Source organism: Melanotaenia boesemani, chromosome 13, assembly GCF_017639745.1.
Source record: "Melanotaenia boesemani isolate fMelBoe1 chromosome 13, fMelBoe1.pri, whole genome shotgun sequence".
Classification (NCBI taxonomy): Eukaryota; Metazoa; Chordata; class Actinopteri; order Atheriniformes; family Melanotaeniidae; genus Melanotaenia; species Melanotaenia boesemani.
The window spans coordinates 1,079,887-1,094,399 of NC_055694.1; the positions used below are offsets into that span (position 1 = coordinate 1,079,887).

At 44.3% G+C, this 14,513-nt stretch overlaps 1 protein-coding gene and 1 long non-coding RNA gene across 5 annotated transcripts in view; one reads left to right on the plus strand and one right to left on the minus strand.

The window, feature by feature from the left end:
• Positions 1-14,513, minus strand: part of ccdc120a (coiled-coil domain containing 120a) — a 39,835-nt gene that overhangs the window by 2,335 nt on the left and 22,987 nt on the right. The window contains exons 7-13 of one of the 2 annotated variants that reach the window (XM_042002992.1): positions 13,806-13,862; positions 13,360-13,447; positions 11,937-12,610; positions 11,294-11,564; positions 10,367-11,016; positions 2,734-2,852; positions 2,455-2,556 (exon numbers count right to left, since the gene is read on the minus strand). In XM_042002992.1, coding sequence (XP_041858926.1) covers positions 10,911-11,016; positions 11,294-11,564; positions 11,937-12,610; positions 13,360-13,447; positions 13,806-13,862 — 1,196 coding nt within the window. In that variant the 3' untranslated portion in view covers positions 2,455-2,556; positions 2,734-2,852; positions 10,367-10,910. Of the gene's footprint in view, positions 1-2,454; positions 2,557-2,733; positions 2,853-10,366; positions 11,017-11,293; positions 11,565-11,936; positions 12,611-13,359; positions 13,448-13,805; positions 13,863-14,513 lie in introns of those variants that run through there. The other variant, XM_042002993.1, reaches the window with a different exon arrangement.
• LOC121651101 lies at positions 3,957-8,360 on the plus strand. Of its 3 annotated transcripts, none has more exons than XR_006012393.1 (4): positions 3,957-4,009; positions 5,738-5,824; positions 6,442-6,484; positions 8,290-8,360. It is a non-coding gene; the product is annotated as an uncharacterized LOC121651101 (long non-coding RNA). The 3 variants fall into 3 exon arrangements; XR_006012391.1 differs by lacking the exon at positions 3,957-4,009 and adding an exon at positions 4,191-4,229; XR_006012392.1 differs by lacking the exon at positions 3,957-4,009 and adding an exon at positions 5,440-5,505 and having other exon boundaries at positions 5,727-5,824.

Genomic DNA, 14,513 nt, shown 5'->3' on the forward strand with positions numbered 1-14,513 from the left:
CAATTTAGGAAAAGAAACATTTGAAAACTTTATTTATTTAAGTATTTACTGTCATGTATTTTTGAAAACAGCATTATAAACAAAAAAATTCTATTTGACCAGCGTAAGCATAAAAATATACTTTTATATATACATAAACACACACATATACACTTTATATTTGCCATGGCTGGCTTAAAAAAGTTCCAGGTTCCTCTTTAAACCCCTTCTTAAAGATTTCAATACTGAAGAGCAACAAGCATATCCTGCTAAACTCTGCACTCATTTAATCTGCCTTTAGTCCCGGGACGGTGCAAACTGGCCCTAAATGTGGCTCTGATGTGGTTAAACTAACAGGCCTCCTGACCGGCCTGAAGTCAGTAAATCAATGCTAACGTTAGCTTTTATTCAGCAGAATATGCTAGCTGACTAATATTAACACCGAAGACAGTTCTAAATGATACTTAAAGGAAACTAAACGGGATGAGTACGGGGTTCTGCTGGTTAGAGACACACTCAGTCACGGCTGCAACGTTTGGGAAAAAAGGAAAAACTGAAGAGAACCTGAACCTCGGTCTGCTGATGTAATGTGTGTGTAATGTGTTTAATGTGCATGTAATGTGTGTAATGTGTTTAATGTGTGTAATGTGTGTGTAATGTGTGTAATGTGTGTAATGTGTGTAATGTGTGTGTAATGTGTTTAATGTGTTTAATGTGCATGTAATGTGTGTAATGTGTGTAATGTGTGTAATGTGTTTAATGTGTGTAATGTGTGTAATGTGTGTGTAATGTGTGTAATGTGTGTAATGTGTGTAATGTGTGTGTAATGTGTTTAATGTGTTTAATGTGTGTGTAATGTGTGTAATGTGTGTAATGTGTGTAATGTGTTTAATGTGTGTGTAATGTGTGTAATGTGTGTAATGTGTGTGTAATGTGTGTAATGTGTGTGTAATGTGTTTAATGTGTGTGTAATGTGTGTAATGTGTGTGTAATGTGTGTAATGTGTGTATAATGTGTGTAATGTGTGTAATGTGCGTGTAATGTGTGTAATGTGTGTGTAATGTGTGTAATGTGTGTAATGTGCGTGTAATGTGTGTAATGTGTGTGTAATGTGTGTAATGTGTGTATAATGTGTGTAATGTGTGTAATGTGTGTAATGTGTGTAATGTGCGTGTAATGTGTGTAATGTGTGTGTAATGTGTGTAATGTGTGTAATGTGTGTAATGTGTGTGTAATGTGTGTAATGTGTGTAATGTGTGTAATGTGCGTGTAATGTGTGTAATGTGTGTGTAATGTGTGTAATGTGTGTAATGTGTGTAATGTGCGTGTAATGTGTGTAATGTGTGTGTAATGTGTGTAAGGCTTCAGGTCGCTCTGCACGGAGTATTCGAAATTTTATAGGTGGGACATAAAATTTCCTCCGGTCCTTTCTGTGGCTGAAGTTGAAGGTTGGAACTTTATTAAAATCCTCGACCGGACTGGAACAGCATCAGAGCGTCAGCCGAGGTCACCTGGTCTTCGTTTGTCCACCAGGTGTGACTGTTTAGCCAGAGTCTTCACCTGCCCATCACCAGCAGATTCTGAGCCGAGCATCTGGATGTGGACCTGAAATGGAGACTCATCAGACCAGCAACGTTTCTCCATCTTCTATTGTCCAGTGTTGGTGAGTGTGTGTGAATTGTAGCCTCAGTTTCCTCTTCTTAGCTGGCAGGAGGCACCCGGTGTGTCTTCTGCTGCATCCTGGTCCAGACAACTGCTGCTCTGGATGTTTTCTCTTCTTCAGACCATCTCTGGAAACCCTGGAGATGGTTGTGGGTGGAAATCCCAGTAAACACTCAGACCAGCAACCATGCCACGTTCAAGGTCTCTTAAATCTGTCATGGTTGCTGCTCTGCTGAGCCTACAGCTCCTCATCACACTCATCTGCTCCACCTGTGCAGCCCTGATTACTCACTCTGTTCACCTGCTCTCCTCCCTACTTAAGCTCACTCCAGTCCTTGCTTCCCTGCCAGATGGTCAGCATTGTTTTCCCTTGTTGATGTCCAGCGTTTACTCTTGTTGCCTGATTCCTGTGTTTGACCCAGTTACGGCCCTTGGACTTCTCTTGCCTCATCCCCTGTCGGACTGCTCCTGCCTTGTGCTCTCCTGGATTTTGACCTGTTTTGGAACGACCACGGATACTCGCCTGCCCCAGCTAAGTAGTCTGCCTCCTACCCCTGTTTATGACTCTTGGCTTCTTAAATCTCTGCTTGTTTGGATTGTGGATCATCCTGACTGTTTCTGGAGTCCTTTCAGGATACTATTCCCTGCTTTACCTGAGGAAGGCGCCAACGCTTCCTACCGGACCAAACCCTGCTCATCTCCTCCATTACCTGGACTGAATAAATTACTTTCTTGTAATCTATCACTGTGTGTGTGGCTGAATTTCCGGGTCCTCAGGGAGACACCATTACAAAATCTTCTTTCTTCCTCATTCTGATGCTCAGGTTGAACTTCAGCAGGTCGTCTTCACCATGTCTACATGCTGCCATCTGATTGGCTGGTTAAATGTGTTTACAGGAAGTTGAACATGTGAACCTGGTGAACAGTTTAACAAACATCAGTTGTGGGTCAGATTTAAATCAAGTGACAGCTTAATCACCTTGGACCCAAAACAAAATGTCATCACATGTTGAAGTTGGATGAAGAACATGGATCAGAGCTGAGAGAAATCTTTATGGAAGAAGCTGCCAGACAGTTACAGGGTTTACTTACACAACAAAAAACACACAGGACACCCGGAAGACCAACAGCTGTCCACGCAGCAGGAATACAGCCGGGCTTTCTTCACCTATAGCGGTCCAGGTCCTCAGAGACTACAGAGTCCAGATGTACTGCAGACAAAGTGTGTTTCAGTCTGTGTGGCCAAATGAGACTTTCTGGGAAAAACTGTTTTCAGTTCTGCTAGACGGAGATCCGACACCTACCACGGAGAAAAATTACCCACACTGCCGACAGTCCTGCTAACGTTACTGATCCAGCTGCACTGGCTTCCCATTCATTTTAAAATTCTGGTTTATACTTTTCAAGCCCTACATGACCAAACACCTGCTTATTTCAGAGACCTCCTACAGCCCTACGTTCCCCAGGTGTCCCTGAGATCAAGTGACCAAGGTCTGCTGGTTGTTAAGCCAACATAGCTGAAAATGAAAGGTGACAGAGCCTTCGCAGCCGTGGCTGCTTCCCTCTGGAACTCCTTCCTCTCAGCCTGAGATCTCATCTTTTAAAACTTGCTTTTACTTAGTTTTATTTGTTTTTATGTTTTCTGTGTTATTGTGTCATTTTGTGTTTTATTGTTAAGCACTTTGTGATTTTTATTTTGAAAGGTGCTATATAAATAAACATTTACTTTACTAACAGCCTGTTACTGGCTTAATAACAGTCCTGCTAACAGCCTGTTTGGCCTGCTAACAGTCCTGCTATATGTTTGGCAACATCCTGCCAAAAACCTGTTATTGGCCTGCTAATTGTATGAAACAGGCTACTAACAGTCTGCGAACAGTCAGCGAACAGTCTGCTAACAGACTGCTAACAGACTAGTAAAAGTCTGCATGGAGTCTACTATTGTTCTGCTAACAGGCTACTTCCATAGAGTTCGGGAATGTGACGTCATTCTGCGAAGCATTGTGGAATTTGCAGACATGATGGCAAAGCATAGCGAACAGTGCAGTAACGGCTGGTTTGAGGTGAACCTTTTTACTGGTATATTATTCTGTGATGGAACCACATTTTCACATTTTCTCCATCCATTTATTTATTTGTTTATGTTTTCTTCTATGTTGTCACTGTTTCACTCTGTGTGTCTGCAGTATGGCGGCCACCTCCCATAATGCACAGAGGGATAACGTACTTTCCTTAGCTCTGCTAACAGTCTGTTAACAGTCTGCTAACAGTGTTCTATTGGTCTGAAAACAGGCCTCTAACAGTCTGCTAACAGTGTTCTATTGGTCTGAAAACAGGCCTCTAACAGTCTGCTAACAGTCTGCTAACAGTGTTCTATTGGTCTGAAAACAGTCTGCTAACAGTCTGCTAACAGTGTTCTATTGGTCTGAAAACAGGCCTCTAACAGTCTGCTAACAGTCTGCTAACAGTGTTCTATTGGTCTGAAAACAGGCCTCTAACAGTCTGCTAACAGTCTGCTAACAGTGTTCTATTGGTCTGAAAACAGGCCTCTAACAGTCTGCTAACAGTCTGCTAACAGCCTGCTAACAGTGTTCTATTGGTCTGAAAACAGGCCTCTAACAGTCTGCTAACAGTCTGCTAACAGCCTGCTAACAGTGTTCTACTGGTCTGAAAACAGGCCTCTAACAGTCTGCTAACAGTCTGCTAACAGCCTGCTAACAGTGTTCTATTGGTCTGAAAACAGGCCTCTAACAGTCTGCTAACAGTCTGCTAACAGCCTGCTAACAGTGTTCTACTGGTCTGAAAACAGGCCTCTAACAGTCTGCTAACAGTCTGCTAACAGTGTTCTTTTGGTCTGAAGACAGGCCTCTAACAGTCTGCTAACAGTGTTCTATTGGTCTGAAGACAGGCCTCTAACAGTCTGCTAACAGTCTGCTAACAGTGTTCTATTGGTCTGAAAACAGGCCTCTAACAGTCTGCTAACAGTCTCCTAACAGTCTGCTAACAGTGTTCTATTGGTCTGAAAACAGTCTGCTAACAGTCTGCTAACAGTGTTCTATTGGTCTGAAAACAGGCCTCTAACAGTCTGCTAACAGTCTGCTAACAGTGTTCTATTGGTCTGAAAACAGGCCTCTAACAGTCTGCTAACAGTCTGCTAACAGTGTTCTATTGGTCTGAAAACAGGCCTCTAACAGTCTGCTAACAGTCTGCTAACAGTCTGCTAACAGCCTGCTAACAGTGTTCTATTGGTCTGAAAACAGGCCTCTAACAGTCTGCTAACAGTCTGCTAACAGCCTGCTAACAGTGTTCTACTGGTCTGAAAACAGGCCTCTAACAGTCTGCTAACAGTCTGCTAACAGTGTTCTATTGGTCTGAAAACAGGCCTCTAACAGTCTGCTAACAGTGTTCTATTGGTCTGAAAACAGGCCTCTAACAGTCTGCTAACAGTGTTCTATTGGTCTGAAAACAGGCCTCTAACAGTCTGCTAACAGTCTGCTAACAGCCTGCTAACAGTGTTCTATTGGTCTGAAAACAGGCCTCTAACAGTCTGCTAACAGTCTGCTAACAGCCTGCTAACAGTGTTCTACTGGTCTGAAAACAGGCCTCCAACAGTCTGCTAACAGTCTGCTAACAGCCTGCTAACAGTGTTCTATTGGTCTGAAAACAGGCCTCTAACAGTCTGCTAACAGTCTGCTAACAGCCTGCTAACAGTGTTCTACTGGTCTGAAAACAGGCCTCTAACAGTCTGCTAACAGTCTGCTAACAGTGTTCTTTTGGTCTGAAGACAGGCCTCTAACAGTCTGCTAAAAGTGTTCTATTGGTCTGAAGACAGGCCTCTAACAGTCTGCTAACAGTCTGCTAACAGTGTTCTATTGGTCTGAAAACAGGCCTCTAACAGTCTGCTAACAGTCTGCTAACAGTGTTCTATTGGTCTGAAAACAGTCTGCTAACAGTCTGCTAACAGTGTTCTATTGGTCTGAAAACAGGCCTCTAACAGTCTGCTAATAGTCTGCTAACAGTGTTCTATTGGTCTGAAAACAGGCCTCTAACAGTCTGCTAACAGTGTTCTATTGGTCTGAAAACAGGCCTCTAACAGTCTGCTAACAGTCTGCTAACAGCCTGCTAACAGTGTTCTATTGGTCTGAAGACAGGCCTCTAACAGTCTGCTAACAGTCTGCTAACAGTGTTCTATTGGTCTGAAAACAGGCCTCTAACAGTCTGCTAACAGTGCTCTATTGGTCTGAAGACAGGTCTCTAACAGTCTGCTAACAGTGTTCTATTGGTCTGAAAACAGGCCTCTAACAGTCTGCTAACAGTGTTCTATTGGTCTGAAGACAGGTCTCTAACAGTCTGCTAACAGTGTTCTATTGGTCTGAAGACAGGTCTCTAACAGTCTGCTAACAGTGTTCTATTGGTCTGAAGACAGGTCTCTAACAGTCTGCTAACAGTGTTCTATTGGTCTGAAGACAGGCCTCTAACAGTCTGCTAACAGTCTGCTAACAGTGTTCTATTGGTCTGAAAACAGACCTCTAACAGTCTGCTAACAGTCTGCTAACAGTGTTCTATTGGTCTGAAAACAGTCTGCTAACAGTCTGCTAACAGTGTTCTATTGGTCTGAAAACAGGCCTCTAACAGTCTGCTAACAGTCTGCTAACAGTGTTCTATTGGTCTGAAAACAGGCCTCTAACAGTCTGCTAACAGTCTGCTAACAGTGTTCTATTGGTCTGAAAACAGGCCTCTAACAGTCTGCTAACAGTCTGCTAACAGTGTTCTATTGGTCTGAAAACAGGCCTCTAACAGTCTGCTAACAGTCTGCTAACAGTCTGCTAACAGCCTGCTAACAGTGTTCTATTGGTCTGAAAACAGGCCTCTAACAGTCTGCTAACAGTCTGCTAACAGTGTTCTATTGGTCTGAAGACAGGCCTCTAACAGTCTGCTAACAGTCTGCTAACAGTGTTCTATTGGTCTGAAAACAGGCCTCTAACAGTCTGCTAACAGTGCTCTATTGGTCTGAAGACAGGTCTCTAACAGTCTGCTAACAGTCTGCTAACAGTGTTCCATTGGTCTGAAAACAGGCCTCTAACAGTCTGCTAACAGTCTGCTAACAGTGTTCTATTGGTCTGAAGACAGGTCTCTAACAGTCTGCTAACAGTGTTCTATTGGTCTGAAGACAGGTCTCTAACAGTCTGCTAACAGTGTTCTATTGGTCTGAAGATAGGTCTCTAACAGTCTGCTAACAGTCTGCTAACAGTGTTCTATTGGTCTGAAGACAGGTCTCTAACAGTCTGCTAACAGTGTTCTATTGGTCTGAAAACAGGCCTCTAACAGTCTGCTAACAGTCTGCTAACAGTGTTCCATTGGTCTGAAAACAGGCCTCTAACAGTCTGCTAACAGTGTTCTATTGGTCTGAAAACAGGGCTCCAACAGTCTGCTAACAGTGTTCTATTGGTCTGAAAACAGGCCTCTAACACTCTGCTAACAGTCTGCTAACAGCCTGCTAACAGTGTTCTATTGGTCTGAAAACAGGCCTCTAACAGTCTGCTAACAGTCTGCTAACAGTGTTCTATTGGCCTGAAAACAGCCTGCTAACAGTGTTCTATTGTTCTGAAAACAGGCCTCTAACAGTCTGCTAACAGTCTGCTAACAGCCTGCTAACAGTGTTCTATTGGTCTGAAAACAGGCCTCTAACAGTCTGCTAACAGTCTGCTAACATTGTTCTATTGGCCTGAAAACAGTCTGCTAACAGTGTTCTATTGGCCTGAAAACAGTCTGCTAACAGTGTTCTATTGGCCTGAAAACAGTCTGCTAACAGTGTTCTATTGGCCTGAAAACAGCCTGCTAACAGTGTTCTATTGGCCTGAAAACAGTCTGCTAACAGTGTTCTATTGGCCTGAAAACAGCCTGCTAACAGTGTTCTATTGGTCTGAAAACAGGCCTCTAACAGTCTGCTAACAGTCTGCTAACAGTGTTCTATTGGTCTGAAAACAGGTCTCTAACAGTCTGCTAACAGTCTGCTAACAGTGTTCTATTGGCCTGAAAACAGGCCTCTAACAGTCTGCTAACAGTGTTCTATTGGTCTGAAAACAGGCCTCCAACAGTCTGCTAACAGTGTTCTATTGGTCTGAAAACAGGCCTCCAACAGTCTGCTAACAGTGTTCTATTGGTCTGAAAACAGGCCTCTAACAGTCTGCTAACAGTGTTCCATTGGTCTGAAAACAGGCCTCTAACAGTCTGCTAACAGTCTGCTAACAGCCTGCTAACAGTGTTCTATTGGCCTGAAAACAGTCTGCTAACAGTGTTCTATTGGCCTGAAAACAGCCTGCTAACAGTGTTCTATTGGTCTGAAAACAGGCCTCTAACAGTCTGCTAACAGTCTGCTTACAGTCTGCTAACAGTGTTCTATTGGTCTGAAAACAGGCCTCTAACAGTCTGCTAACAGTCTGCTAACAGCCTGCTAACAGTGTTCTATTGGCCTGAAAACAGGCCTCCAACAGTCTGCTAACAGCCTGCTAACAGTGTTCTATTGGTCTGAAAACAGACCTCTAACAGTCTGCTAACAGTGTTCTATTGGTCTGAAAACAGGCCTCCAACAGTCTGCTAACAGTGTTCTATTGGTCTGAAAACAGGCCTCCAACAGTCTGCTAACAGTCTGCTAACAGTCTGCTAACAGCCTGCTAACAGTGTTCTATTGGCCTGAAAACAGGCCTCCAACAGTCTGCTAACAGCCTGCTAACAGTGTTCTATTGGTCTGAAAACAGGCCTCCAACAGTCTGAAAACAGTCTGAAAACAGGCTAACAGTAACATGGAGGTAATATTGGTTTTGCAGTTTCGTGTTCTGTTACTAAAGTAGAAATAGTAAAGTAGAAAAGGCGCTTGTTTAGAAAACATACATTTTTACAGGTGTGTGTTTACATGTATGTGTTTTCAGATGTGTGTTTACAGGTGTGTGTTTATAGGTGTGTGTTTATAGGCATATGTTTACATGTGTGTGTTTACATGTGTGTGTTTTCAGGTGTGTGTTTACAGGTGTGTATTTTCAGGTGTGTGTTTATAGGTGTGTGTTTACAGGTGTGTGTTTATAGGTGTGTGTTTACAGGTGTGTGTTTATAAGTGTGTGTTTACAGGTGTGTGTTTACAGGTGTGTGTTTACAGGTGTGTGTTTATAGGTGTGTGTTTACAGGTGTGTGTTTATAGGTGTGTGTTTATAGGTGTGTGTTTACAGGTGTGTTTATAGGTGTGTGTTTATAGGTGTGTGTTTACAGGTGTGTGTTGACAGGTGTGTGTTTATAGGTGTGTGTTTACAGGTGTGTGTTTATAGGTGTGTGTTTACAGGTGTGTGTTTATAGGTGTGTGTTTATAGGTGTGTGTTTACAGGTGTGTGTTTACAGGTGTGTGTTTATAGGTGTGTGTTTACAGGTGTGTGTTTATAGGTGTGTGTTTACAGGTGTGTGTTTACAGGTGTGTGTTTATAGGTGTGTGTTTATAGGTGTGTGTTTATAGGTATGTGTTTACAGGTGTGTGTTTATAGGTGTGTGTTTATAGGTGTGTGTTTATAGGTGTGTGTTTACAGGTGTGTGTTTATAGGTGTGTGTTTATAGGTGTGTGTTTACAGGTGTGTTTATAGGTGTGTGTTTATAGGTGTGTGTTTACAGGTGTGTGTTTATAGGTGTGTGTTTACAGGTGTGTGTTTATAGGTGTGTGTTTATAGGTGTGTGTTTACAGGTGTGTGTTTACAGGTGTGTGTTTATAGGTGTGTGTTTACAGGTGTGTGTTTACAGGTGTGTGTTTATAGGTGTGTGTTTATAGGTATGTGTTTACAGGTGTGTGTTTATAGGTGTGTGTTTACAGGTGTGTGTTTATAGGTGTGTGTTTATAGGTGTGTGTTTACAGGTGTGTGTTTATAGGTGTGTGTTTATAGGTGTGTGTTTACAGGTGTGTTTATAGGTGTGTGTTTATAGGTGTGTGTTTACAGGTGTGTGTTTATAGGTGTGTGTTTACAGGTGTGTGTTTATAGGTGTGTGTTTATAGGTGTGTGTTTACAGGTGTGTGTTTATAGGTGTGTGTTTATAGGTGTGTGTTTACAGGTGTGTGTTTATAGGTGTGTGTTTACAGATCTGTGACACTGAAGTCAAACATCTGGTAAAAGTTACATTTCATTCACCCCCCCCGTGACATCATCGTCTGATTGTCGCTGTAAATGTTTTTTTATCCTGAAGCAGGACCGGACTGGACCTGGACCTGGAACTGGATCTGGAAGTGGATTTCGATCTGAGCCAGGATCTGAGATCGGATCTTGGCCTGGATTGAGTCTAAGTTACGCTACAGGACCCAGTCTCTGGTCTGGGTAGTCCTGGGTGGTCTTTGACGAGGCTCTTGTTGCAGGATCAGGTCTTGGCAGAATGAGATCTTGCTGGTTCAGCTGGTTTCAGGACAAAACCCTGTTTTGGATTTTTAGTGCAGCCGCACTGAGTCCAAACCAGGAGATTTCCTGATGGACTCACCTGAGGGATTAACTGGTCACCTGATCTGGTCAGCATGAAATGACTGCACTGAGCTGGTGATGTCAGCTGGTGATGTAATTGAGCAGAGTTTACGACTGTGCCTTCCTGTCCTCAGAGGGAAAACGTCTTGATTGTCTGAGCAGTGACTATATGACGAAGGTAATCATCATCATTATCATCAGAACCCGTTTGATTTTTGATCCACAAATGTGTCCAGTTTCACCTGAAGTAACATCGTAAGGAACATCTCCAGACCAGGAACGCCTCCAGAACAGGCACACCTTCAGATCAGGAATGCCTCTGATTGAGAACTTCATGGAGAACTCCTGAGAAAGCAGGACTGAAGACTACAGGTTCTGACTGGATGGATGGTAGGACTCTTCTGATTGTTTTAGTTCCAGTGGATAATGGATGGGTCAACACCGTTGGGTGGACAGAAGACCAGGTCCATTCAGTGTAAATGGACCTTTCGGGTCCAGGTGATGGTTTGTGCTCAAGGATGTGTCCTTTCTTCAGATGCAGATTCTCAGGACGTATTTTGTAGCGTTGAATTTGTTTTGTTTTTTAAAGCAGGGTGTTCTGCTTGGTGTCCTGGTTCTGGTCACCTGTTTTGGTGACAGCAGCTCAATCGATCACCTGTGACCTCAACCGAAAGCAGGAACCTCTATCTCAGTTCAGTCACATGGACACACAGTTTGTTGAATCCAGGAAACCAGCCTGGGATTGGTCCCTGTGCCAGTTACTCAAGGTCCTGAGTGGTTTAGGAGTCAGACCAGAGTCCCAGGAGACAGCTGGTCTAGTGGCAGGTCTCTGAGCAGGTCTTCCTGTTTCTGAGAGGGGAACAAGTCCTGGTAGAATGCGCTGTCCACAGATCTGAAAGAGAGAAAACTGAATCAGCATTTACAGACAGATCAGAGCACAAATCCCAGAATGTTCCTGAACCCTGATCCCTTTGCTGTGGTATGTAAACAGCACACAGGTAAACTAACATCTCAGACACCTGCTCACCAAGCATCACGTTTCAGACGTTTTCAGTAGAACCAGGTCATGTTTAAGGGTCTGTGGACTGGGTTTGGGTTCTGATACTGTCAGCTGGACTCTGAGTCTGATCTTCCTGAACTGAGCCAGATGAATGGGGGTTGATTCCTACCTGTCATGCAACGGGTGTCCATGGAACGTGGCGGAATGCGGTAGTATCCGTTTTTGATGCAGAGTGGCCTGATGATGACTCGTCTCCGTCTGATAGGTCGACTGTTTCATGAGGCCGTGAGTGGTCCGTCTGCGCTGCAGAGCTCCGCCTCCTCCGGCATGACCTTTCACCCCACCGTTGGTCTTTGTGCTGGATCCAGATGTGACCTTCTGACTGGCCTGGTTCTGGTGGGAGGAGCCTAAGGTGTTTCTCAGGTACCAGTCTCTCAGACCTGTTAATCACACATCAACAGACTCAAGCTACACCTGAACTGAACCGGAGCTGGAACCAGGTGATACAGGTTTTTATTGTTACCTTTAGTCATTTATAGTTTAGCTTGACCTTTGCTGAGTTCAGCACACAACAACAGTGTAGTGTTTTTAAAGTTCTCTACAGATAAAATTAAATTTAATCATAAAATGTTCTGCTACAAAACCAGCAGCTGCTTTTAAAAGTTGAGGATCTATTAAATCAGGTCTGAAACTCTTCACGAACTTCCTGAATGGAAAAGCTGTAGAAGTTTTATTCTGCAGGATGATGTCACTTCCTCTGTGATCCACCAGTACAACCCAGTTCTGCTTTAACCCAGATTAACCCTGCTCACCTTCCAGGGCCAGGGCCTTGTGGAGACTCCTGGTGGCTTCCTCCAGCTGGGAGTCCTGGTAGGGGGGCAGCTGAGGGGGCCGGGGGGGCAGCAGGTGGGGGTGGGGGTCAGGTTGGATGGGGGGGTGGTCGGGGCTGTGGGCTTCGTTTTGCTGGATCGGCAGGGATGGGCCACAGGACTTGGTGCGGGTGACGGTGACGTGCCGCTGGTTGCCATGGTGACGGTAGGTGGGAGGGGCTCCTGTGAGCTGCTGGGGGGAACAACCATTGTAGAGCGGCTGATGCTGCAATGTGACTGGCAGCCTGCCGGGCTGCTTCTGTTTCCCCCAGACATAGTCCAACAGAACCTCGCTGTACCCCCCCCCTCCACTTTCTCTCCCTGCCCCTCCCTCCTCAGAGACTCGGACCCTACTCTTTGTCTCGATCCAGAACCCTCTGGTGGTGGTTTTTCCTAGACATATCCTCGCTCCCCTGTGGTGCCCCCCCACCTCCTCTGGAGGGGCTGTGTGGTCCAGGAGGCCGTCTGAACTGTCACTGGGACAAACTGTGCTGCCCCCCCTATTACCTCCCAGTCCAGGGTCTGTAGGGCCAAAGGAGTCCTGAGATCTAGGAGGAGGATGAGGCGAGGGCAGAGGGAGGGGCACGTGGTTCTGAAGACTTTCCAGATGTTCGGTTCTGAGAAAAAACAGAAAGTGTTTTAGTATCCTACACCAAAGGTTCTGGTTCCCTGATGTCTGCTGACGTGAATCCGGCTCAAACCTGTGGTTTAATCTGCAATGAACAGTTGACCTGGTGATTTCATACGGGTCAGGGAGGGGTTTATTTACCACGGTGCTACTTTCTCACCACCTACTGTACATCAGCTGTGATTAAAGTTAATTCTGCTCAACCTCGCATCAGCAGAAATTAAGAAGTGATGATTTTCCGCTTCACGCTGGTTTGCGTTAACCACGCCCACCTCAAATATCCGATACTTCTCCCAGAAGAAGAAAGTTCTGCTCGGCCGATGTAACGATAAAATAATAATAATAATAATAATATACTGCCCTTTATATTGCAAGATCTCAAAGGATTACAGGTTGAAAAAAGAAAATTAGAAATAAAAAAACTTTTTTAAAAGTAAACATTTTAAAAAGATACCTAAAAATAAAAGATGTCTATGTCAAGAAGAAGCCAGAATATGTCCCCAACCATCAGAACACGAAAAACGTTCTTTCCCCTCGCGGAGGACGTAACAGCCTTTAGATCAGGAGTCACATGACCAGTTAGATCAGCTGTCCGAGAGTCTGTTTTTATTTCCTAGGATGACTAATGAAATCCCAGCAGTTCAATTTAGTAGGTTCCCTCGTCTCTGCCCACCGGTTCATTCCTCCTGAGGATTATGTAGAAACCTTTGAGGAGGAGAAGCTGGAATATAAACATACCTGGTTTTCCTGGTTTTGTTCTGGTAGAAAACCTCATCTGGAGACCCAGCAGAGACCAGTGGGGGGCGACACTGAGACCCACCATCATCTATCAGAGAAGAAGTGTTGCTGTTATCACTACAACCACAAAGAACACGCAATCCAGCAGATTTTTATCCAGTCGGGTCCAGACTCAAGGTCCAGACTCAGGGTCAGGTCTCAGAGTTCAGACTATTCTGTCCAGATCTCCTCCCCCGTCTCAAGATCAATACTCACACTGAACTGATCAGAGTTTCTTTCCTCAGAGCATTGCTTCCTTTAAAAACGATGTTCAGAACGAGGTTTAGAATCAGGTCCAGAACCATGTTCAGAACCAAGTTTAGAACCAGGTTCAGATCCTAAACAAATTTGGTGCTTAAGCTAGGGTCCTCCGTAAAGCATAGAGGCAGGTGTGTGTGTGTGTTTACCGTAGTCGTGTCCTGTTAAATCGGACGTGGAGCTGCTCTCCGACTGAACCAAGTCGTCTGGAAACACAAACATTCAGAAAAAAGCAGGTAAAGACTCGTTTCCTGGTTTTCCTGAAACATGAGATCTCATCCAGCTGAGTTTGTATGGACAGAAAATAGACCGAATATCATCGGTCATTTGTAATTAATAAAAGACAGAAATCACAATTTGCATGTAAGGCATCGATGATAAACACAGATACTTAAACATAAAATCAAATAATAGACACAGACAAAAATATTGTAACCACAAGCTCTAGTGATGTCTGAAAAAATGCATTTATTTGCATTTTAATTAGAGTAAGAAAAAAATAGAAAATATCCCTTGTCAAAACTAAAAAGACCTAAGGTTGAAGTTTGATTTGAAGTAATGGAACTGTTCTAGAATTGAGAGTCTACAACATGTTACAGTACTGTGGCAGGGACCGTTCTGAATGCAGCTGGGAACTGTGACTGATGCTGGGAGCTGGGACTGATGCTGGGACTGATGCTGGGAGCTGGGACTGATGCTGGGAGCTGGGACTGATGCTGGGAGCTGGGACTGATGCTGGGAGCTGGGACTGATGCTGGAACTGATGCTGGGAGCTGGGACTGATGCTGGGAGCTGGGACTGATGCTGGGAGCTGGGACTGATGCTGGGACTGATGCTGGGAGCTGGGACTGATGCTG